At 47.5% G+C, this 26,171-nt stretch overlaps 1 protein-coding gene and 1 long non-coding RNA gene across 4 annotated transcripts in view; one reads left to right on the top strand and one right to left on the bottom strand.

The window, feature by feature from the left end:
• Positions 1 to 5,583: 5,583 nt before the first annotated feature.
• The window catches only part of LOC139054858 (uncharacterized), a 35,049-nt gene continuing 14,461 nt past the window's right edge, over positions 5,584 to 26,171 (bottom strand). Inside the window, exons 1-3 of one of the 2 annotated variants that reach the window (XM_070532524.1) lie at positions 8,533 to 8,636; positions 7,046 to 7,192; positions 5,584 to 6,299 (exon numbers count right to left, since the gene is read on the bottom strand). In XM_070532524.1, the coding sequence (XP_070388625.1) occupies positions 5,709 to 6,299; positions 7,046 to 7,192; positions 8,533 to 8,556 (762 nt within the window). In that variant the 5' untranslated portion in view covers positions 8,557 to 8,636 and the 3' untranslated portion in view covers positions 5,584 to 5,708. Of the gene's footprint in view, positions 6,300 to 7,045; positions 7,193 to 8,532; positions 8,637 to 26,171 lie in introns of those variants that run through there. The other variant, XM_070532523.1, reaches the window with a different exon arrangement.
• On the top strand, positions 21,119 to 26,115 carry LOC139059556 (uncharacterized). Of its 2 annotated transcripts, none has more exons than XR_011514198.1 (4): positions 21,119 to 21,254; positions 23,593 to 23,639; positions 25,622 to 25,721; positions 26,034 to 26,115. It is a non-coding gene; the product is annotated as an uncharacterized lncRNA (long non-coding RNA). The 2 variants fall into 2 exon arrangements; XR_011514197.1 differs by having other exon boundaries at positions 25,599 to 25,721.

Here is a 26,171-nt window from a genome sequence, read left to right as displayed (position 1 = left end):
ATCAAAGATGGAGGTGATAGTAGGTTTGAAAAGCATGTGACCCTTTATCCGCAATGCCTCACAACTTTAAATGTACCAGGGAGCTGGAAGAATGCCAACATTATAGTAATCCATAAGAAGGGAGACGTTAAAGGACTAAAGAATTATATGCCCATTACCTTGCATTCAGGAGGAAGCCTAAAAGCCGTGAAGAGGAAACTAGGACAGCCTTTGATGCCGATTCGCTCACTTCTTGCCTCTAGTACTACTTGTCAATTGAGGCACCTACATACCCAGAAGGTAGAATGCTCACTTAGCCTGTGGAACATGCCCAGTTGCACATATATGGTGGCCCAATTCTGTATAATCAGCGAGACAGCGGCAGCCACCACCCGCTAAGCGCAGGAAAAGAAACCTTCGCTTTATATAGGGTGCAGGTACTCGACTGCTATTCCAGAGAAGGCACGAGAGAGGCGCGGATGGAGGTTGAGACAAGTGGGAGATTTCCCGCTGTGGGGAGCATTATTGCATAAATGGGCTATAAATATTTGCTAAGCATGCATTTTTTTTTTCTTGGGCGGCCTTGCGGCACATTTACCGTACGAAGTTAAATATAAGCATGCATGCTCGTTTAATGCGCATTCTAATTGAATTACATCATGTAATTTTCATAATCCACATTTCATAGTCTTCCGGTAGGTCCTTATTCAATTTCACACCTCTATAAGTACACGTTGCTGTGTCGCCTGTTACCGAACCCCACGTTTGGAAAAGTTGATGCGGCACTTCGCAGCTTATAACGTATAAGCAAAATTTCTGGCGGGGGTCTCTCTGAGTCTCTGGTCGGGCATCTCAGGCCCCAATTGTAGTCGCTGCTATCGTGGCCGATAAAAAAAGTTTTCATAGCTACTAAAAATTAAAGATGAAAATTACTCTTTCTTTCTTGAGCATGTTATGGCTTGTTAAAGAAAAAAAAACGGGGAGACCTGCACGTAGCCACAGGTCGTAAACACCGACCAGTTGAACTTGATATGCACAATGTATATCAGGTTGAACTTGATATACACAATCACCATGGTCCGCGCGTTGCTGCAGGTACGCCTAAAGCCCCTTAAACTTCGTAAAGTAGCGACACTCTCCTCCTCCGCCTTCACTCCTCCTCGTTTCTCCTCTCTTTCACGCTCCCTCCTCGACCGTGGCGCCGCCTACACTGCTCGAGCGTAGCAACGTCGCCAACATGTGCTCCTCGCCATTTCGTAGACGCTTCTCGAGCGAAAATGGCGCTGATGCACGGCGCGAGGGCCCACGTGATGCTGTTAGGCCAATAGCGACGCGGCGTCGGCCTCGGCCAGAGCGCGCGTGAAGGAAGCGGCCTGCTTCAAAGCGTGGCAGTACTTTACGAAGTTTAAGGGGCTTTAGGTACGCCCCCTCGCCTCCTCCCCCGCGCAGGTCTCTCCCGCTGGGACCGCTCGTTTCTCCTTCGGCTGCGCGTCGGCTGCTACAAGACGGCCGCCAGAATGCACAGACTGAACGGAAGAGGCAGCCCCGCGTGCTTGGATTGCGGCGAGGAGGAGACGCTTGAGCACCTTCTGCTCCGCTGCCCGGCATTCGATGTTGAGCGCACTGCGCTAATTGCATCATGCAGTCGTGTGCGACTGCCCTGCGACTCGGAGGGAGCACTTCTCTTTCCGGCAGTCCACCCTTCCATTGTCAAGAAAGTGCTTCCTGCCCTACTAGACTTTTGCTGTGACACGCAGCTGAGAGCGCGGCTGTAAGCCCCGCATTGCTTCTTCACCCTTCTTGTTATTTTTTTTCGCCTTCTTTTCCTTCTCTCCCTGATCTTTTTCTCCCCACTCCCCTTTCCCTGTGCAGTGCTGTTGAGGTGTCCTCCTCTGAGAGACAGTTACGGCACTGCAGTTATCTCTTCCATTCTCTTTAAAAGTCACTACACACACAGAGCACGACAGCAGGCGCAATGCAACAGGTGCGACGAGAGGCTGCGGACGTTCCCGAGCGGCGCCTCTACCCAAGGATGATATGAAAATTATAATACGACTCAAACCAGGGCTGATAATGAGAGACTTAAAAAAATATGTAGTAGCAAGAGTGATTGAACGTGCAACTGAAGATCCGGAAACGTGCAGTGGTGACAAATTCCTGCAGCGCCTCCGCAATTAATCCAACACCATCATTGCAAGTACTCAACTAGCAAGTTGCAGAGGATAGTAAATCAAGGCGCTGGAACTCAACACCAGACGGTATGTGAATACCTACATTTCTACACCTGAAGGGTACCTCAAGGGAGTATACCAAAGCCACATAGAACCAGTTAAGGCTTGTTAACTCTCCACGTGACATCACAGACATTCCCCGATCGGGCAATGTCTGTGATCGGGCATAAAGGAAACATAAAGGCAATGATCATTTTCATAGGTGGAAGTTACGAAGGAAATGTACACTCGGTAGACGCTTCGGAAAGTGGATACTTCTTCTACAGTGCATGACCGATATTTTTTTTTCTTTTACAGCGAAAGCTGTATATGGTTAACCTTCCTTAGTTTTTTCGGCGTCCGTCAACAGAAAAGTTATCATGTGGGTTGATTTTGGTGATAGTGCAGAAAGGGTCCAAGTTCAATGGCAGATTCCCCTAAGGGCTCGGGAACCTGTACGGCGCTCTTGAATTTCATACGTGGGCCGATCCCGAAGGTAGTGCAATGCCAGGTCAACCTGCGGCGAAGGTGAAGCAGACGTTAATAACTCACCATACATGGGTCGATCACCATGATAGTGAAATACCGGGCCAACCCGGGGAAAGATGAAGCAAGCGTTAACCATTCACCATACGTGGGCCAATCCCGAAGATAGTGCAATACCAGGCCCACCCGCGAAGGCATTAAGCGCCTGCTACGTGGGTCCGCCCCGAAGGTAGTGCAATGTCCGGCCCACCCGTTTCGTTTGAGAGCTTTGACTGTCGCCAGCTTTCGCTGGCATTCCATCTTCACAGAGTAGAATGGTTGTCAATTTTTTCTGATCCCATACTTTCACTTTATTTCCAAATAATTAAGAAAGAGGGGGGGGGGGATCGCTCGCGACAATATATGCGCCGCGTGCCTCTGGCCTGTGAGTATTCCACACTGGCACATTTAGTAGGATTGACGTGCGCAGACGCTTTCATGCGGACATGGCTCACTGTAGACGCAGGGCTGGGTAGGTACAGCCAACCACAAAATTTTACGAAATACAAGATCTGAGAAAAAACTGAATGTCCGCGCAGCCTCTACCAGTGTGCGTGAACAGCATTGTCATTTTCGGTTTTACTGACCCCTGTTACAGGCTGCTCAGAAATTGATCGTTTTCTGAGATACCGTGGTCCGTAAACTTTTGCGGTTGACTGTACCTCTTTACGAAGAAACTTCTTGACGCCGACTTGGAGTGCTGGACATGTGGCACTCGGTTTGTGCTGGTCCAATGAATTTCTTTGACGCCAACTTGGGTGTCGCCTGCGGGTGTGTGTGCCGTTCTTCAATTAACGTTTTTGACGACAACTTGGGTCACTGGGTATTTGCAACTGGGAATGTGCCGCTCTACAATGATGGAAAAGATCCCTTAAATTTGTCCGATGCTTAGCGGGATCGAACCTACGTCATAAAGGTTCCTCGAGGGCAGCAGCCCGATTCATTAGCGGGCCGCGCTACTAATGCACTAGGTATGTGCGGCTATCCAATGAGCGCACGCCTTTCACGCTAACGCTTCAGCGAGCTGTGCCACGAATGCAGTGGTTATGTGCCGTTCTTCACTGAACCTCTCACAAAACCGGGTCATTGTGTGACAGTGGGTGTGCGGACATTCTCAGTGTTCGCAGGCATCGGCGCGCCACGCTTCTCGTCTCGGATGCCGGGCGCGGACTTCTCGGCAGTGTCAGTAGATGGCGCAGCGTGTCCAGAGAGAAGCGCGAAAGAGGAGCCCGCTGGCCGCATGACGCGTTCTTCAGCGTTCGCACGCACCGGCGCGCCAAGTTTTTCAGAGGCCAACAGCAGGCGACGCTAGGTGGCGCCGAGTGTTCTTTGGGAAGCATGAAAGAGGAGACCCGCTGCTGTACACGCCTCGGACGTAACTCGTTTCGACGCTGGCGATACGCTGTGTCGCTGTAGTGATTCGATGCTGACGCATTACTGTCGACAGTCATCGTGTGATTGGTTCTGCCGCTATATTTCTTGCCTGGTCGAGATTACTGATTTCGAAATCGTACACACGCCCGTCATATGCACACAAATTGAGAGGCAATACTTCGGGCTAAGCGCCGTTGATCGAAAGCGGACCCGACTGAAGTCGGTACGTGGAACTGACAATTGTTGCAGTCTGCACATTCAAACTTCAGCAACTTGCTACGGCGGATTTCTGAGCGCCGTCTTTTGCAGCTGCAAGCGCAGATACTCTCGCCGGCAAGCCAGAGGTGCTGTCGTTTTCTCCTCGGTGGCAATTATTCTGCATATCGATCGAACGACTGCGTATGCTATTGGACGATTGGCTGCTGAATATATAATATTGTATGCGGCTTGAAGTGGCGTCACTCGCATTCCCAGAACCCGGTGTGGCTGCTCAGCGTAAACGATGCCCTGCACGTGCACATGATGCCCCGCACTAGATGAACAATGTCTATAGCGAAATATAATTACTCTTACTTATAAGCGGAAACAGTTCCTTTTCATAAATTATCCCGGAAAAAAGAAACATATCGAGCGAACGCTTTGAATGGACACCACAGGTGTATTTAAGGTATAATGAACAAAATTAAGCTTACACAAAAGCAAATTGAAACATGCATATTCGCTCCTAAATTTGTACTTTCAACGAAAAAATTCTATTCCGCTGGTATTTCAGCTACCCCGGGCCCATTCATTATGCCACGGGCGCTGACGTTTGCCGCATTCGGCTACGAGGCGCGGCGAAAACTAGGGATTGAGTGGTGATCACAGCACAGCACCTCCTTAGCAGGCTGCTCCTGGAGTAAAAAAACCTTGGAGAAGAAATCTTTGAAAAACGTCTCTTTAAGAAACCTCGGATGAACTAAAATAATCAGCAGCCCTCCACAGCGCCTTTGCTGTACTGTTTTGAGCAAGAATTCTGTGCCGCTTTGCCTAGGAGGAACTTATTGGGTATTTTGTAGGTACACTGTGCGCAGAACAGGAACGATTCCTGGCAAAAACGCTTGAAGCTGAGCTAATTGGTTGATGATTTTCTAGCTGCTACCAGGGCTACTAAAAACACACACACACACATGCAAAGGACGCATAGTGGAGATGACAGCACTTTGCGACATGGTCCCACCAACCTTTTTTTGTGTTTCTTTTTTGTTTTCTAGCGTACGCATATATTCATAATAGGAGATGATTAGAAATAGCCCATTGCCGCCAGTATGATTGATTTCAGGAGGGAAGGATGACTTCCAACAGGCCCCTGGGGCATATGCTTTGAAGATGACTTTTTCAATAAATTTTCGTGCCGTAAGTACTTCACATACACACACACACACACACACACACACACACACACACGCACATACAAAAAACACAACGACAAGCCCGTAGTGTGCATCTGCTTTGGACGAGTTCTTTATTTTCTCCTTGAAGTAAAGTGTGATCCAGTTACAGTGCACTCTCGTCGCAAACTGGTCATAGTTCCCGCGCTGTTTGTTTCGTGCGCTACATTCGGTGGCCTTGGCGCGCTTCTCAACGACGGCGGTAGCCCCGGTGGGCGGAAGGAGGGTTTGCGTACCCGGCAGATGCCCCGTCAGCACCGGGGTTGTATCCAGCAGCGTAGCCGGCAGGACCGAAGGGAGCGAAGCTGCCGTAAGCCTGCCCACCGAGATCAGCCTCGTTGAATCCGTAGCCGTAGCGTCCGTACGGAGCGTACTCGAAAGCGCCAGCAGCGAGCGCGTACGGGTCCGGTGCCGGCCGTCCGTAACGGCTGTAGTCTCCGGCGTCAGGTACAGCGGCCCTCGCGCCGTAGGCTGCGGCTGCAGCATTCTGGGCAGATCCTGCCGGAACAGGGAGGCCGACCGGCGGCGCGCTGAAGACCGCGTTACCGCTGACGCCAGGGGTGGGGCCCTTCTCGTTGGTAACCATGGAACCTCCGGTGGGCCGGAAACCTTGTGCGGCACCCACGTAGTTCATCTGGCGGTACATGCCATTGGCGCCCGGGTGGCCGTACAATCCGGAATTCGCAACGTTCGAGCCGCCCTGCCCGGTGCCGAACTGCCGGTCGGTGAACTGGCCCGGAGTATCATAGCCGAAACTGTGCTGCGCCGGGGTCTGGAAAAGCTGGAGAGCACAACATTACCAGCTTCGAGGATGTTGCATAGCGGTACGTCAGGTAACATCGCATCACTGGCATTTATTGACTGGTTCCTTCTGTTGTTGCAGGTTATATATATATATATATATATATATATATATATATATATATATATATATATATATATATATATATATATATATATATATATATTGGTATATCGGTTTCCGTTATTCTTCAAGGTTGTAGCATTTAGCGTCATCCCGTGAAATCCATGTTAATCTTCTAAGAAAGAGACAACTTAGGTTTGACGACGGTGTAAATATAGTCTGGAAGGGCGTACGACTTCTGGTGTAACATGAAAAACCATCCTCAATAAATTGGTGCGTTCGTGAGTTATATACGCACGAAGGGGCGCTGAAGAAGTGTGTAATGGCTACGAAGTATTCCTAATGCTTTGAACGTGTATTGCTGCAAAGCGACACAACTCCAATTCTTGGTACGCGCAATAGGCCATGAACAGTCATTACGATTTATACTTCTTGTTTATTGAAATATTTTTATAATCATACGGTAAGAATAATAATTAGAATAATAACGAAGTTACGAGTCCTGTTAAGTCATTTATCCGGTTAGGTCACACGAACATGAAAGGCTACTTTCTCTAGTCAGCGCGTCTAGATTCAAAAGTCTAAGCGCATAAGTCTAATAGCACCGTTACTCCAAAATACTACTGTGGAGTGGTTGTATAAGCAGCGTAGTTTGCACTCACAGATGAGAAGGCGTCGTATCCTCCTCCGTACGGTGCTACAGCAGGAAGGTAGTTGCGATAGTCGAAGCCTTGTTGCGCGGCTCGAGCCGGCTGGTTGTGGTGTTGCGCGTAGGCGTCACCAACGAGCCAAAGAAGCAGCACTTGCACCTTGTGTTTGACAGAAACAACATCAACCATGTAGAGCGATGAAAGTGCATATTCCTGCTTTCTAGACGAACACTGCTGTCCGATCGTTATACAAAAATTCCGGCAGAACCCATCACACGATGGCTGCCGACATTAATGCGATTAACATGCGAGCAGTGTAGCGACATTGTATTTCCACCGCTGAAACGTGTCATCTATAGGCCACGTACTGCAGCCGGGCTCCTCTCTCCCTCTCTCAATGCCCTTTGGAGACGCTGCACCATCTAGCGGCACGCGCGCGAAGTCCAACGCGCCATGTCCCACCCCTTTGCGTGGCCTCCGAGATCTCGCCGGCTGCGCGCCGCGCGTGCTAACGCGGATAATTAATGCCCCGCTGCCCGCGGGAATTCGTGGCTCGGCGATAAAGAATCGTGCTGTTGTTGAGGAACCCGGATGACGAGGGTTCGAATACACCGAGCACCGGATAAATTTTGTTTTCTATCACTGAAGAGGCGACGTAAAGAGGCTCGATAATTTATTAATAGGTATAAAGTGGCCGAAGTTGTGCAAGAATTCAATCGCATCAGTCCGCGTGATTCATCCGCTCAATCTCAAGAAAGAGAGCGAGCGAAGTACTTTCAGGATGAAGGAAACGGTGACATTGTTGACGCTAAAGAAGTCAATCCCTTACGAGAGTATTGGACACTTTTATATCGGTGCGAAGACTGCGATTTCTTACAGCGCTGTAGGTACACGGGAGTTGACATTTAAGGAAAGCTGGAAGGTATAGATGGGGAAGGCGATTCTCATGAAGGCGTCTCGTGAAGACGTGTTGCCCTGATACGTTAGAAAGACGTAATGCACAAAAGCTTTGTTTTAACGTAATAAACGAGAGAAGAAAGGGGGTAAACCGAGGGGCCCGATTTTTTTGGTCAGATCATAAGAAGCCAATTGTTTTAATGTTGCAACACAAATGCTCCCGTTAAGAAAATACGTGCTGGAACTTTGCTATAGCGCGGAACAGTAGGGCGTGCGTATAATGGGTTATGGCAAAAACAGTTTTGCACGGTCCGCACACCTCTAATTCCCATCATCGTATTTCGACGTTGGGCAAAACACAAACAATACTGACTGTGCTTTTAGCTAAATGACTTCTGCTTAACATGCAATGCATGTTGCTCTACTGAAATTACTAAACGTAATGACTTAGCACAGAAATATACGTACAGAAAGTGCGATGCTCGCGAGTATCCACTTAACATTCAAGCATGATAATCAAGGAAAGAATAAAAGACTGAGCTTTCAGTGGACACTGCCGAGTTAGTTCGTTAATCGATAAAGAGCACCACTTTGTGTCTCACCGCAGGAAGCATTTCGAGTCTCATGAAGCTCCCACTTCTTTCCAGAGACGTTGTTCTCCGCGAGACGACGCTGAGGCGATGACGGATGTCTTGTGACGACTCCTTGCCGCCCCCAGCTAGCTTTTATACTCTCGTCAACGGCGCGTGTGAAATTGTTCTGTACGCGAAACATGCATTCAAACCTGTTGTTGTTTTTTTTTTATCGCTCCTCGCTTTGCTTTCCCTTCTTGCAAAACTACCGTGCCTTTTGTTATTTCGACTCAAATGGTTTATCACGAGAAACGTACGTTTGCCGTGAAACGCATTTGCCGTGAAACGCAAGGCAGTAAACGTGACCGCAAGCACTTTGTACCTCCTAGCCATGCGTAATAGTTTGGCATGTGGATGGTTTTGTATCCCACGCAGTGTCACTGGGCTCGTATCGGCCCCTTTCAAAAACGCATTATTGCTGTCTTGTGTATGGAACTTGCGCTGCATATTTTTTTAAAGCCCAAGTTCAATATATGTAAGTTTCATGGCACAAGTCTGCAGATTTCTTTGATGGCACAAAACATTCAGGGTACCAAAAGAGTGCTTTCAGAGTGCGTTTTACGTTAACCGAAGCGGAAGTAAAACGGAATGTCAGTTAACATCCTATCCTATATCTGCACTTAATTTCGTAATACACTTTTCCTATGCTGTAGTTACTCCTAAAGAATGGAACCAAGAGAGCGTCAGAATTAAGAATTGCTTGGTCGATAAGACGTAGGGCAATTAGATCGAGCAGGAAGGACCTGTCCTTCGGAAAGCATTTGTACGCGTGATGCCTTTATGAATGAAACGAGAAGTGCATGTTTAGTGAGATCGCGTGGTCATAAAAATTGATGTAAAAGAATAGGTCTTATCTAAAATCCCAATATATGCAACCACCGCAAGCCATTCCATCGGCCAAGTTAAAAATAGGATCGTCTAATCTGTAGTAGCAATGTGTTTATCAAGCGTAAAATGTAGCACTGCACACGACCGAGGTGGAATATTAGCTAAATATGAGGTGTATCTGCGTATGTATCGCGGAAAAAATTCCACTGCACAAAAAGAAAAAAAAATTGGAGGAAGCTTAGGCTAACGCGATAGCATTCAAAGATCATTGACTGTTTCTGACGCTTCCTGGCAACTGGAGCGTATGTAACCGTAATGTTTACCGGGAAACGCTGGCCGCGAACGCTATGCACGAGAACGGGCTTTGCGGTAGAAACGCGGCCTCTTGCGTGGGCCGCGATGCGGCGGAGGCTAGCGCCAGCTGGAGCTATTGCAAGGAACCGGGACCGCCGCTCCGTGGCCCTAGAGACACCCACGCGCCGGCGCGCGGAAATGGCGGACGCCGTGGTCGGTCTGTGAATTGTGGAAACGCTGGAAAAGAGGTTTCTTTGAGTTTTCGCGTAACAGAATTATGCTTTCTCGTATAGTCATATTACAATCTGCGAGCTATCATGTCTGCAGGTTGTGTGTATATCGTAGTTTACAATTTTTCCGCGTATTTTAGCTTGAGAAATTCAATTAGTTCAGTAAATTTCCTGCGTCAGAAGTATGGCCTAGGTATGGGTGGTTCGAAAATCTTTTTACCGAAGCTACGTCCGACGCGGGACGCCAACACCGTATGTTCTGCGACACGGGATCCTTAACGCTATCACGTTAAAATTTTACTGCGTGGTGAACACATGAAAATGAACCATTCAGCACAGAAGATTTAGCGGACATTGTGCGGTTCTTGTAGGGCATCGCGCACTTCTTGGAACTCGCATACGGAATGTCTTCAAACACTAAATACTAAACGTATCTTTTATATATTTTCATGAGATGACATCATTTATTTTATTTCACGTAGTTACAATGATTATATTTTCGGACTTGTGATCGCGATCGCGTAAAACTTCTTTCGCATGGGCTTTTTATTAATCCTAGCAGTCAGCGTTCTATAACCACGCGCATCAATTGGTCTGCCTTTCGTTTTCTCACCTTTTCCCCTCCTCCATTGTAAAGTAGCAAACCAGGTGAAACCTTGTTAACGTTTCTGCCTTTCCTTTTCTAACTCTTCACAATGTACAAGTGGAAGTCATATGCGGTATTTCGGGCCAACATCGCCGAAATTCTCCCTATAGTATCCCGCACATAAAATACTGCAATAAGTTAACGGGAAGTCATTCACTTTATGTAAAACAACGCAGCGTCCCTGTTAAAAAAAAACGAAAATCACTTTATTACAGGTTTGATTGGAATACATATTTTTGTTTTGCACCGCATGCACTGGGCGCTATTGATTCCATGGCGCGAATTTTAGACTCGCTCAAAAAATGTTCCACGCTTGATGCACCGATATGCTAATTACGTCAAGCAATCCGCTGAAATGACGGTACCGCAGACGCGCTCATTCCAATCGACATTTCTATTTTTCATCATTCGGTGTGCCGTCGTCGCTGGGGGTAATTTCGTAACGAAGCTTGCTGCGGCGGATGGCCGCCGTCAGACGAAGTCGGGAGTCTAGCAAAGCTTCACTTCCGCCATTTCCTCGCGCTAATGCCGCCGCGCCGTCATCCGGTACCACGGTCGCCATGTTTGCGTCGTCAAGGGCAACTCTCTTTCCGGCGAGATCGTTGGCGTTCACGGTCATATTGCTGACGGCGTAGATTACGCAGAATGTGAGCAGCGAGGCGCTCAGTAGCACCAGTCCCGCGAAGGAGATGTGAAACCAAGTGCAGCCTCCTCCCACGGTCGACACCCGCGGCGAATCTTCTCCCGAACTTTGCTTGGCAGCGAGGAACACGTTCTCCGACTCGGTGCAGCTCCAGACAAACGGAGACGCCGAATCGGTGGGCGAATGCTGTGTGGCCGTATCACGTAGCTCGCGACGATAGCCGTGGCATCTGGACCTTCTCGTCGCGTCTTCGACCAGTACCTCGCTGAGGCTAACATTCGTGGCTTCTACGGAAGCACGACGGTAGGCGGAGGCGGCTAGCTTAGTTCCGTGATGACCATTGCAAAGGGCTGTAGGTGGGTCGCGTGCGCGTCCGTGAGCTTCGTTGGTTGCTGAACGGGGACGGTTCGTGAAACCCGGCACATGCCTTGACGACTTTGCGAGTGTTGGTTTTTTGGCCACTTTGTCATCGTTCTCACCGGTGATGCGATGAACCACGCCAGCCACTTGGATTCCTTGGCTAGTAACAGTCGCTTCTGCTTTGTACGTCCTCTTGTCCCTGAAGTCTGCGGCGACGACCGGGACTATTCTGCGTCTTTTGAGTCCTGCCGTTTGTAGGCGCTCTGCATCAGCAGGCTGCAGCTGTGTGACCGGTGGTTGGGTCTTGGCCCACGACAGTGCCGTGCACACAACACGGATGGGCACTGACGCAGCTTTCCTTGCCTTCAGGCCATCTGTGCTCGCTCGGTGCAGCCCTGTCATATCTGGTAGGGACAGAGATCGTTGATGTTTCTTCATCGAGACGCGCGTGGCACGTTGAACTTGGCGACGACCGTAACGGAGAGAAGCCACCTGTGCAGCCATACCCTGGTTTGGAGCTTGTCTATAGCGTCAGATGATTCTCGAGAGCACGCAGCCTTCTTCTCTTCTTCTTCTAGGTATTTTCAAATAATGACAATTAGATTCGAGAACGTAATCAAAAAATGACTAATAATGCAATTAGCATTCTTTGCATGCTTCAGGCTTTTTGAGCACATCTATCTATCCATGGTTGTATGTAACCGTTTTCCTTGCTACCTGGGTCGCTGAGTAGTCCGTGGTCGAATGACTAGCGCATCGGGTTGCTCTGCTGAGGTAATAGAGCTCGAAGCCAACCATCCAACCAACTTGGGTCACTGACTAGGCGCCAATGTGTTCTTACGTGCCGCTCTTCAAGGAACCACTTTCACGCCAACGTAGGTCATCGCTGTAGATGCCGGACCGCGAATGCAGCGCTGTTTGAAGATACTCCTTGATTCCTACTTGGAGCACTGGGTACGTGCCACTCGGTCCGGCTGGTTTTCAATGAATCTCTTTGACGCCAACTTGGGTAGCTAAGTATGTGCTGCCGGGAAGGCACTGCTCTATAATGACAAAAAAAGATCCCTTAAATTTATTGGATGCTGAACCGAATCGAACACACGTCTCTAGTGTTCCTCAAGGACACCAACCCGATGCATCAGCAGGCTGCGCAACGAATGCGGCGGTTATGTGCCGCTTTCAGTAAACGCCTTTCACGTCAACGCTTTAGCGAGCTGTGTCGTCTATGCACTGGGTATATAACGCTCTTCAGTGAACCTCTCGCCAACTTGGGCCAGTGAGTCTGGGCCACTGAGTGTGCAGCAAACGAGGGAACAATTCTAAGCGTTCGCAGGCACATTCGCGCAGCGCTTCTTGTCTAGGAGGCTACGCGTGGACTTCTCGGCAGTGCTCCTAGATGGCGCAGCGTGTACGGAAAGGAGCGCGAGAGAGGAGCCGGGTTGCCGCATGACGCGTTTCTCGCCGTTCGAACGAATCGGCGTGCCACGCATTTCGGAGGCCACGTGCCGGCTTCACGACAACGGCACCTACCGGTGTCGAGTGTAGTTAGGAAAGTGCAAAATAGGAGTCTCGCTGCATAACATGCCTCATACATAACGCGTTTCGACGGTGACACTACAGTGTCGCTATTTTGATTTAACGCTAAGGCATTACCGTCGTCGGTCACGGTAAGATGGGTTCCACCGCTTTTTTCTTTATTTCGCTTTGTTAGGACGCACGGCTATATACTATTCCGGCTCTCGCAAATTGACGACCTTGTAGACGCACTGCCATAAGGAATAACGCGTAGCGCTGCGCAATGCTGCATCGTTCCGTTTTTCTTAACAGGCATTTATCCTACTCGGTCTCACGGGCGCTCGGGCACACACCCTCCGTTGATACCGCGGACGAGTCCGCGTCGGCAGAAGTACCCGGCGACACAGTGGTAATTGCAGGCCTGCGGCGGAGGCCGGCCACACACGGCGGAGCAGGCAGTGCCACACTGCGAGAACCGCTCACCGGGTCCGCAACGCCGACCGGGAAAACCACCTGCAATAGCAGTGCCCAGATTCAGAGAATGAATACAATGTACCGGTGGCAGAACCTATGTCAGACAGAGGGTTTCTGCCGTTACGGGCCTTGTCGTGCGAGACCACCTTCGTTTCTGAAACAATTCGAAATAAATAAATAGAGAGTTTTAGCGTTTTCACAAACTTATTTCCGTTTGTCGTTTACCGGGTAAGTGAACACAGTACTACACAGAGGTTTACGCAGTACCAGTGGCACCGACGACGATAATGGAAGAGAAAATAGTCTAGAGGAATTCGAAATCTCACAGGTAACGCCGGAAGAAGTAAAGAAAGCCTTGGGAGATATGCAAAGGGGGAAGGGAGCTGGGGAGGATCAGGTAACAGCTGATTTGTTGAAGGATGGTGGGCAGATTGTTCTAGAGAAACTGGCCACCCTCTATACGCAATGCCTCATGACCTCGAGCGTACCGGAATCTTGGAAGAACGCTTACATAATCCTAATCCATAAGAAAGGGGACGCCAAAGACTTGAAAAATTACAGACCGCTCAGCTTACTGTCAGTTGCCTACAAACTATTTAATAAGGTAATCGCAAATAGAATCAGGAACACCTTAGACTTCTGTCAAGCAAAGGACTAGGCAGGATTCCGTAAAGGCTACTCAACAATAGACCATATTCACACTATCAATCAAGTGATAGAGAAATGTGCAGAATATAACCAACCCTTATATATAGCTTTCATTGATTACGAGAAAGCGTTTGATTCTGTCGAAACCTCAGCAGTCATGGAGGCTTGCCGTTCTCTGATGATATTGCCTTGCTTAGCGACTCAGGGGACTAATTGCAATGCATGCTCACTGACATGGGCAGGCAAAACAGAAGGGTGGGTCTAAAAATTAATCTGCAGAAAACCAAAGTTATGTTTAACAGTCTCGGAAGAGAACAGCTGCTTACGATAAATAGCGAGGCACTGGAAGTGGTAAGGGAATACGTCTACTTAGGGCAGGTAGTGAACGCGGATCCGAATCATGAGACTGAAATAACCAGAAGAGTAAGAATGGACTGGCGTGCGTTTGGCAGGCGTTATCAGATCATGAACAGCAGCTTGCCATTATCCCTCAAGAGAAAAGTGTATAACAGCTGTGTCTTACCAGTACTCACCTACGGGGAAGAAACCTGGAGGCTTACGAAAAGGGTTGTACTTAAATTGAGGATGACGCAACGAGCTGTCGAAAGAAGAATTGTGGGTGTAACGTTAAGGGATAAGGAGAGAGCAGATTGGGTGAGTGGACAAACGCGAGTTAATGACATCTTAGTTGAAATCACGAAAAAGAAAATGGGCATGGGCAGGGCATGTAATGAGGAGGGAAGATAACAGATGGTCATTAATGGCTGCGGACTGGATCCCAAGGGAAGGGAAGCGTAGCAGGGGGCGGCAGAAAGTTAGGTGGACGGATGAGATTAAGACCACTATGAGCACATGAGCGAGGTAGAAGGAGAAGTATGGGAGAGGCCTTTGCCCTACAGTGAGCGTAGCCAGGCTGATGATGGTGATAGTGATCTTGCTTTCAGTATTGCATAACATTTTCACCAAGAGAATTTGCAATAGAATCAGGCAATACTTCAATAAATGAAGAGAACAGGCTGGCTTCGGGAAGGGATATTCTACAATGGATGACGTTCATGTCATCGATCAGGTAATCGAGAAATTTGCGGAGTAGAATTAACATATTTTTATGGCTGTCATAGATTACGAAAGTTTACTTGATTCAGTAATGATATCAGCAATTATGGAGGCATTTCGTAATCAATGAGTAAAGGAGACATACTTGAATATCTTGGGAAATAAATACAAAGACTTCACAGCTACCTTGGTTCTCCACAAGAAAAGTAGAAAATTACGTGTCACGAAGGGAGTCAGGCAAGGAGACACAATCTCTCCAATGCTATTCACTGCATGCTTAAAACTATTTAAGCTATTAGACTGACTTGGGATTGAGGATCGACATCGAATACCTCTACAACCTTCGGTTTGCAGATGACATTCTCCTGTTCAGCAGCACCAGGGATGAATTGCAACAAATGATTAAGGACCTTAACGGAGAAAGTGGAAGAGTAGGGTTGAAGATTAATAGGCAGAAGACAAAGGGAATGTTAAATAGTCTGGCAAGGAAACAAGAATTGATGATCGTCAATGAGCCTCCGGAGTATGTGCAGGAGTACGTTCATCTAGCTCAATTACTCACAGGGGACCCTGATCATGGGAAGGAAATTCACAGAATAAACGTAGGTTGCCGTTTCTGTCAAGACTCTACCGTTGCTTGCCAAATTCGTTCCAAGATTCTTCATAGAATGATCACTTGGTTTGCAGCAATACCTGTCAAGTTAACTCAAGGCAGTCTTGAAATTTTTACGTTTGAGTGGCCTATCGAGAGTCTAATTATCATGGACGTTCACGATCTTCCCTGTCTTATTTTTCGTTTGTTTGCCTTTTCACTCCGCTGTTATTTCCGTCTTTCATTGCCCCTTACCTTTCCACAATGCAGGGTAGCAAACCCGAATCTTAAACGGTTAACCTTCCTTCCTTTCCCATCCCGTTTATCTCTCTCTCTGTCAGGTTAACAGTTTAAGCAATGCAGCAGCAGTGAACTAGCAGTTTTCTAACGTTCACATCAGTACGCACAACTTTACCGGCACTTCTACCTGGTTTATTTATTAAGTACCTTTCGCACACAAAAAAAAGAAAAGACTAATTTTTTTGCGAACGCAAAATTGCACACCGCTACTGCTACAACGGTAAAAAATTTCGGAGTGAATAAGCTATTGAAATCTGATCGATAGACTTATCTTCAAATTCATGAGTCGTAAGAGGCCGCAGAGAGTGTGATATTAGTTTTAAATATTCAAATTAAATATTCAAATATTGACATGCGTACTTGCTTGTCTTTATCGGGCGACCCGTTTCACCGCCTAAAAATGTTATCGCACAGCGCAGGACGCGCCTGCAACTAAAAGAAGTTTCTGGAATGTTATCGATGGTTCCATCCGCTGTCTGTGACCGAACTTTGTGTAAACCGATTGCATGTGTGCGCGACGCGAATAATGTAGTAGTGAATTCTATCTTATCTCTTGAGTTGGACACTTTCATTCTTTGTCGTTTCTTTATAAGGTCCTTTGTTACTTGGGAGAGCTTGCCTGCTTGTTACCTTGGTGTTCTGCCTCCTACTTCAATTGCTGCCTCTGAAGCCAGCCTAGTTACGGTTTGATTCGCTAGCTCTATGTCATCATCATTTCTCTGTTCTAATGCTGCATATTTGTTTGGAAGTACCAGTCTGAATTTGTCTGCTTTTACCCTTACTGCCTCTAGGTTGACCTGTTTTTTCTTGGCCAATTTTGTTCTTTCTCTCTTCAAATTGAGGTGAATCCTAGCCCTCACTTATGATCACTGCACTTTACCCTACCTATCACTTCTACATCCTGCACTATGCTGGGCTCAGCAGAAAGTATGAAGTCAATTTCATTTCTTGTTTCACCATTAGGGCTTTTCAAGGTCCACTTTCTGTTGCTACGCTTCCTGAGAAAGGTGTTTATTATTCGAAGCTTATTTCTGCGAATTCTACCAGCATCTCTCCTCTGGCGTTCCTAGAATCGATGCCGTAGTTGCCAATTGCTTGTTCACCAGCCTGCTTTTCCCCCTTTTTGCATTGAAGTCGCCCATTACTACAGTATACTGAGTTTTCACTTTTCTCATCGCTAATTGAACATCTTCATAAAACTGATCTACTTCCTCATCATTGTGACTGGATGTTGGAGCGTAGGCTTGTACTACCTTTAGTCTACACCTCTAGTTTGATTGCGACTACAGCTACCGTCTCATTAATGCTGTAGAATTCGTCAATGTTGCTTGCTATGTCCTTATGGATTAGGAATCCTACCCAGTATTGCTTCTTATCTGGGAGACCTCTATAGCCGAGGACATGTTTTTTATTCAGCAATGTATTTTTTTTATTTTATTGTACCCTCAAGACCGAAGTATTACAGAGGGGAGTGGGTAAAAAAATATACACAAATAAATAAACAAAGCAGCAATAAACAACAAATGTGATTAGTTAATTGCATCCGGGAGTAATGATGTCTGATAATGCCGAACGAAACTTTGAGTTGTCCTTGATTGCGACAACTGCGCCGGGAAGGTGGTTCCATAAGTGTAAGCCTCACCAGTTCTCCTAATCTCACTAAAGCTGATGATACCCCAAATAATGTCTGATAGTTCCTCAATGAGTCCTGCTAAGCTAGCCTCACTCAATAGGGTTCGGGTGTTAAACGTTGCAAGGGTCAGTTTCCATTGGTGGCCTGTCCGGACCCAGAGGTTCTTAGCACCCTCTTCTGCGTTGCAGGCCTGACCGCCGCCTTGGTCAGGTGCTTCGCAGCTGCTGGGGACTGAGGGTCATTGGGTAATTGAGTGAGTCACTTGGGAGGGAGTGGCCGAATACTACACCAGAGAGGCCAATTCCTGTTCTGGTGAGGGAGTGCCTTGTTGAAGCTTAGTGGGCCTTCCTAATTTGCTTGTACCTGGATTAGTATAGCCCCACTCGCTCTCGGCATTTTTTGCTGGTGACAGGCGTGACTCCAAGCCTGCAGATGTTCTTCACTGGAGGAGGTGAATTTGAAGCTCACCATAGTAAAAAGAAAAAAAAATCATTAGAACTTCCAACTACGGCAACCGAGCATTCGACATAGCTGTCAGATAATCCCATAGGCGGCGAGGGTACGTTATCGCCGACACGTACAGCCCAGAGGGCCCTACATGCCTGAAAGCTTGTTTGAATTATCCGCGATAGATGTGTTTGATGTATCCGCGATCGCAAGTGCCCAGACGGCTGTGAACTCGGCTAGGCAAACCCTATTGGCGTACCGACGACCACTTACAGTTGCGAATACATGCTCGTGACCTACAGGAGAACAGACGGAAACTCGCGAAAACGAATATAGGTGCAAATGTATAAGAAATAACTGGACGCAGACTACGACTTCTTTTAAAATGAAAATCTGTATGTGAACGTGGCAACTGTTGACGTTACGTTATTTATTTCTTATTGTTTGCGTGCTACTACAAACCTTCTCATTTTTTCTCTTCCATTAGCGCTGCAATTTTTTTTCTTTCCTTTGGGGGGGGGGGGTTATCAGAAAGTCAGTGTGAGGCATGTCGGTAGAGTCAGTTTAAGTCCATCTAGTATATCTGAAGTGCCTGAAAACATGCTTGAATTATCCGCGGTATACGGGTTTTGATGATCGTGGCAGGTGGCACGGCGTAGTATTTCTTAATGGTTTTAACATCGTGGTTTCGGATTCTCCCGTACTACACCGTGATATAACTCTTCAGTAACTACATCATGACGGAAAGAGAGTACTTGGTGATAATCTGGGCTCTAAATAAGTTCCGGCCATATTTGTGTGGCCGCCCGTTTGACTTCGTCACGGACCACCACGCATTTTTTTTTTTTTTGTTGTTGGCTGTCGTTACTGAAGGACCCCTCAGACCGACTTACCCGTTGGGCACTTCGCCCGCAGGACTACGATATTCGCGCTCTACCTTAGCGTCCGCCAGCACTCTGACGCCGACGCCCTCTCGCGTTCTCCCTTGCCCAACGACAATGGCCGCTGCTCCGTATCCCAGCTTGCCGTTTCTTCGCTCGACCTTACCACTATCGCTTCCGAGCACCGCAAGGACCACTGGATCGCCTCGCTGATAGACTTGCTCTCTGATCCGTCGGCACAACCAACCACTCGCGCGTTACGTCAAGCCCACCATTTTGCCATTCGCGACGATATACTCCACCGACGCAATTACACCGCCGACGGCAGCCAGTGGTTGCTAGTAGTACCCCGCAGTCTGCGTTCTGAAATATGCGCGTCATTCCACTCTGACCCCTCGTGTGCACACTCGTGAGTATTCAAAACTTACCAGCGCATTCGACAGCGGTACTACTGGCGAGGGATGTACGGCTACGTTCAGAAGTTGGTTCGCTCGTGCCCCGATTACCAGCTCAGGAAATATTCACCGTGCCTCTCGCCAACCGGTCTGCAACCGTTACCTTGCCCTACCCGGCCGTTCGAGCGTGTCAGCATCGATTTGTATGGGCCACTTACCCTGACATCTGCTGGTAACCGCTAAGCCATCGTGGCTGTTGATTATCCCACGCGATACGTCGAAACTGCGGCCCTCCCGGCAGCTAGAGCACACGATGTTGCCTCCTTTTTGCTTCGCCATTTCATACTATACGTCATGATCCACCACAGGAGTTGATCAGCGATCGCGCACGTCTCTTCTTGCAGGAAGTCGTCGATGTCATCCTCAAAGAGTGCCACGTTGTGCACCGCACAACTACTGCTAACCATCCGCACACCAATGGCCCCACAGAACGCTTTAGCCGTAAGCTTGGCGACATACTAGCAATGTATGTAACCTCCGACCACATACGACAGAAACGACAGAATCCGGTAACTTGTTCGCGAAAGCAGCCCGGTTAGGCTCCAATATTCTCCGGCATGATGGTCAGCCCATATTTTCGCGGCGTCATATAGTGCACCGATAGCGATATCCACCACGAATCTTTCTTCAGAGCGCAGCTCTTAATAGACCGTTCCCTACGGCGAGCGACGGCGGCGTCACCAAGCGAACGAGCGCCGAAAGAATGAAAGCGAACGCAGAGCCCAGCGGTAGATAAAAGAAAGGCCATCGTAAAGAGAAGAGGAGGAAAGAGCAGGAGGAGGGTGCAGCGGTACCATGAGAAGGAAAGCGGAGGAGGAGCGGAGGGGAGACGGCCCGCGCATGCGCTGATTTGCCGGTGGCCAGGGCATCCGCAGCAGCGATAAAGTGTACTAGAAGAAGGCAGTGGGCTCACTGCCCCTCCTTCACTGATGCCGTTCATGTCAAGCACGAGAGGTGGCGCCACCAGCAACTTCACTGTAGCTTCGTGCTGGTCCAGCCTGCGGCGCTGCTCGGTCGCTCACATATATGTATGCGCTGCTTTAATTCCTGCACCTACTTTTAAGGGGGCGCACAGCCGATGCATCTGAGTGTGCGCCTATTTCTGCCACAACGAGAGATGCCAAAGAACGTCGCGTTCTCGCGCGGGCCTTTATTGAAATGACCAAGAGCGCCAGAAGAGCGTTTGCGGTGACGTCACTTCTGCGCCCACGTTCCTCCCCGGAGCGCTTGTGTGGCTCTCGGTCCCTTCCACTGCACATGTGCTCTCGTCGAAACTACTGCCCAAGTATGAAGAGCCCTAACGCGTAGTCGAACGCACACCTCCGGTCAAATACGTGATCGAGCCCGTTGAACCCTCTTCGGAGATGCGCCGTCGTGGACGAGACATACGAGACGGTCATTAGAGGAAACGCCAGTTCACGGCATTGGCCAGTCGTTTCAGCGGGTGCGAGAGAGAAAATCTGGGGGCGTTTGCGCCTGAAATTTCTCCCTTTGCCTAGGTACCACGGAGGAGCAGTTTCTTTGCTCGTTCTGTCCCTAGGCGTGCCTGGCGTGTCGGCATTTTTGCCATGCGTCGGCTGGCGATCCGTGCGTCGTGTACAAGTTTTCCTCGTGCGTCTCCTTGGGTGTTGCTGGCACAGTGCACTGGCGCGAACGATTGTTGTCATTTCGTCAGTGGTCTCCCGTGAAGGCGAGTATGATATGGCGTTGCCCTGTCACTACCAGTGTCACACGTATACTTCTGATCGCGATCGGCACCGATCCGGATCGAAATTCTCGACTGTGATTGGGTCTCTCGCTCATTTTGTCCAAAGGAGGCAATCACGACCTCGAAATTCGATCAGGATCGGGCGTGATCGCGATCAGCAGTGAGCCAGAACACAAGATACACACACAGCGCACACTGTCAACAATTTCATTGCGAAAGCATTGCGACCTTTGAAGATTAGAGCATGGCACTAGTCACTTGATAGATATAGCATATATTACATATATAGCAAAATATATAGTATATTCACAGTTTGCCCTGTGTGTGCGTTTTCGTTCCTTGCTTGTGCATCTGTCACACTGGTATCTTACCGTCCTCGCGAATTTTTCCATGCGTCGAACGCTTCGAGAGGGCTCAGTTGCGCGTTATTCAATTGCCATCATTTAAACTTTAAAATACTACTAACTTGTAGCGTGCGGTCTTTTTTTTCACGTTTCTGTGTCTTCGTCCGCTTCCGCTGCTGCCTTAGTATGTTAAACGGCAAACTTCTGACTGCTATTGCAGAAGTCTTGGCGTCACAAGTTGGCGGCTGGACGTAATAATATTTATTTTAAGTCCAGCACGCTTAGGCCTCCGCCACTCCAATCTACGGACCATGCTTCCAGCTTTGATCTCCCCACTACCCCTTGGGTGCTCTCAGGTCCTCTCCTGAGGCCTTTGGTTGCATGTGCCCTCCTGGAGCAGTGCTTGTAAAAAATCCAATCTATCGTCGCGACTTAAAAAGCGACCTGCGACTTATACAACACCAGTCAGAACCTTGCCTAGGCGAAGCCGAAGCCTCCCTCCCCCTTCCCCCCCACACACACACCTAAAGTGCCAATACCAGTGCTTTGTCACCCACATCATTTGAGGTTTCTTTTCACTTTCCTCGACTTTTTCCCTTGAAATTTTACTGAGGCTAATAGCTTACTGCATCCTTGTTGGCGCGGACTTGAATGGCTTTTAATTAATATTTTCGATTATTTCTGCAAAAAAGAATATTAAATTATGCGGTTTTATGTGCCGAAACCACGATCTCATTGTGAGGCACCCCATAGTGGGGGACTCCGGAAACTTGGACCACGGGGGGCTCTTTAACATGTACCTAAATCTAAGTACATTGGTGTTTTCACATTTCGCCCCCATCGAAATGCGGCCGTCGTGGCCGGGATTAGATGTGGCAATCTCGAGCTTAGCAGCCCAACACCATAGCCACAAAGCAACCACGGCGGGTCACTTTATTTCTTCAAATCCTGACAATAGGGGGACACGCCCATCAGAAGCACTCGCGGTGGCTGCCTTATCCATACTTTCTCACTTCAACATTATTTTAAAGTTCCACTGTAAACACCATGCACATATGCAATATATTTAAATATACACACAGGACAAAGTTTATAATATTTTTGAAAGAGATGGAGGCAGCCAATTAAGAATTATTTCTAACGGTATGGATAGCCTATGTCTAGAGAATGAATATGTTGTTGTAAGCTCACGACGCTTCAAATTGTTTTGCGTGCTTTTTTGATCATTAATGAAACCTATAAACTTCACTGACCCCGTCAGCAGACTCTTTTATCCACGGCGTATGAAATGCATGTGAATGTTGTGTGTCTCGGTGTTGCTTCTCTTTACAGTAAGCAATGTCAACGACTCATGAAAAAAAGAACATTTCTAATAACTTACAACATTTATTACGTATGGGAACATTGTCACTTACATGCAAACGTAAATATATACAGAGTGTCCCAATTAATTATAATGCACCAAGATTTAAAAAGAGAGTAATGCGTTACTCGAAGAAAACCTAGCGCATATTGTTTGCAGTACATTGCAGTAGCTGCCAGTAATTTTTTCGTTCCAGATTTAATTTGGTCATTTAATTAGTTATCTAAGCCGACATGTACTATCCTAATTATCAAATGATAAATGAGGCATCTAAAGGCACAGCCAAGGGACACCTAACTGCGATATTTTCAGCGACGTACTAATTGTGTACTAATTTTTTATGATAGATAAATAAACCCTGTGAAATATGGAGAATACTACATGACTGTGCTCCCACTCGCATCATAAAGCAGCGCCCTCGAACATGCTCCCTCTGAGTAATCCAGGACGAAATAAAGGAAATAAAGAAAAACATTGTGATCGACCTAATGCCTTATCTGCCGCATCCCTGCCGAAGTAACACGTCTCGTTTGGTGTTACCTGGAAAATAGTTGTGATAGCTGTTGTTTTAGCGTAGATAAAGTGCACGAATGTTTTTTTTTTTTTGCTACAGAACCTGTCACCACAAAAGTGAATTGACGTCAGTGCAAAGATTTAAAGGTACGTTTTGTTCCATCCCATTTGCCATGTGTTTCTCTAATGAGCACCCGGTAAGCATGATCCTCGCCTTGGCATCTGCAAATGGCAACAAGAGGAAGACTACAAATATGTATATCACTAATGGAAGTGTGGCGGTAGACCAAATACATCGACTATCATCAGAAATTGTGAAAACCTGAGACAAACCGGCAGCTTCAACAAACCAGCGGAGGACTCCATGTTTGAGTCCTAGCCTACGCAGGGATGTTCTAGCATTTATGGCCTCAAATCCTCATGCTAGCATGCAGAACGTGGCCGCCCAGGTACCAATTTCCAAGTCAGTTTGGAGAATTCTGAATGACAGCCTTTCACCCGTCCCACCTTAACCAGCAACAATGCTTGGAAGATAGGGACCCGTAGAATCGTTTAAATTTCTCGCAAAAGCCCATGAGTCATCATACCTTTTGAGCAACATCATGTGCACAGATGAAGCCAATTTTCGCCGAAACACCTAGGTACATTTGCATAATGCGCACTAGTGGAGGGACTCCAATCCACGCTGTGTGAAGTGCAATAGGCACCAGTACCAGTAGTTGCCCAAATTGTGATTCAGAATTTATGCTGGTGCTATAATCGGTCCCACCTTCTTTGATCACATACTCACTGGACAGTGTTACATCAACAAAATCCTTGAAAGAGTGGTGGATGAGTTTCTCTGTGAAGTCCCGCTGTCACCTCTTCCGCTTCTGTGGTATCAGCAAGATAGGGCACCCGCACACAGCAGCAGCCAAGCACAAAACTGGCTGGATGCGACTTTCAATGCGCAATAGATTGGAAGGCACAGGCCTGTGAATTGGCCCGCTAGGTCATGTGACCTCTCTCCACTCGATTTCTTTCTTTGGGGTTATTTATGTGAATGATCTTGCTTACGTAATTGAGACAGAGTCAGATTAGTTCAAGGCAAGGATAACGGATGTCTGCCGTAGAACTCCGGCGTCGGTCATCAAGAAAGCCACTAAAGATGTTTCATATTTAAAACAGCACCAAAAAACACGGACAAGGAAGGACACAGAACGAGCACTGACTGCCGACAACACCTTTATTGAAGCGTGCACAAATATATACAATTCGCAATGGGCATAAAGAGAGTAAAAGAAGAAAGGGAAGGCGAGTCATCATCATTCAACTCCTGCTGTGCATGTGTCAATAACATTAAACTTGAGCAAGGTTAGTGACATGTTAGTCGCACATTCAGCCACACAAACTATAAACAAAAATACTAGTGACCTATTTCACTAAGTGTCCCTTAATTCATAGAATAAGGGTTCTCTCTACTTTAACATGTCCAGCCAGCTCAATTGTTGGCGGCGGTGTGGTGTACAATCTTTACAACGATGTGACCGGTATTACGAACGATTTTGGAGGTCCCAGGCACTTTCTTATGTCTTTGACTGTACATGTCAATGCCCATCTATCTGTCACCCTGAAAATCCAAGCCAAGGAGGTCCACTTGCTAAGTTTCTGTTACTGAGTAAGATGCATGCTAATCCCATTTTTTTTAAGACTTGCATGCCAAAGAACCAGCAATAAGTGCAACATTTTTTCTCAAAGTATAGATCAGAAGACACTTCTTGAAGCAAACCAGCTTGGTGCCTTTGTACAAATGCTGCTTAGTCACTAAAAGTCGTACCATAACATGTTTGAGGAAAATCGATTAGAACATTGATGCTTTAATGCAGTGCTGCTGTCGTGCTTAACACTGCACTGTAAGTCAATTAGAACGCAGTATTTTCTCATTCCAGTTACAGTGGAATCTTGCTAATCCCAGTGGTTCTGAGGCACCACAATGCATTATTGCTGTAAACATTTTGCAAAGCCTTTGCCAGTAGGCAGTGAGCTGTCATGCTCATTTCAATATGCCTTTGTCTTCTTCACAACCTTGTGTTATACTGTGAGATGTGGATCCTTCAAATATTACAGGAACTTGCATGGCTTGTGTACAGGATACAACATTTCCTGGGAGTGTTCTCAGCCTAGGTTGTGAAAGACTGCTTTAAACTCATGGGGACAACTGAGAGTGACAAGAGGCATTATTTTGTTGAGGTAAGCAATCCTTAAGCTAAACCAAGAGGTAGTATGCATGATTGGAACTGAACTTTCATATTGAGTGAGCAATCCTCTAGCAGCACTGGCACGATGCTTAGATCTCTGTGCTTCGTGCAGTTCTTTTTCTTTGCCTTGTTGTTGCCACAGTGTTTCACTTCCCTGCATTCGTGTCATTGACTCTTGCTAAGCTTGTGCAATTTTTCCTCCATGCAAGCATGGACTGATTTATCTTCTGTTTGGGAAACAGTCATAGTTTGTCCAGTGACCCACTGGGCTATGTGAATAATGTACATAATGATACCACTTCAGACTTTTAAATCATCATGATGTCGATGGCACTGTCTACAAAACTATCACCACTGGATTGCCCCTCTTCAGCGGGCACGACAGCAGGAGCACCAATAGGTGTGGTACCATGATAATGCTTACTGCATATGTTCTGACCAT

This window comes from Dermacentor albipictus, chromosome 1, assembly GCF_038994185.2.
Source record: "Dermacentor albipictus isolate Rhodes 1998 colony chromosome 1, USDA_Dalb.pri_finalv2, whole genome shotgun sequence".
In the NCBI taxonomy this organism is placed as follows: domain Eukaryota; kingdom Metazoa; phylum Arthropoda; class Arachnida; order Ixodida; family Ixodidae; genus Dermacentor; species Dermacentor albipictus.
Note: the sequence above shows the minus strand (reverse complement) of the source record. Positions and strands in the feature narration are given on the sequence as shown.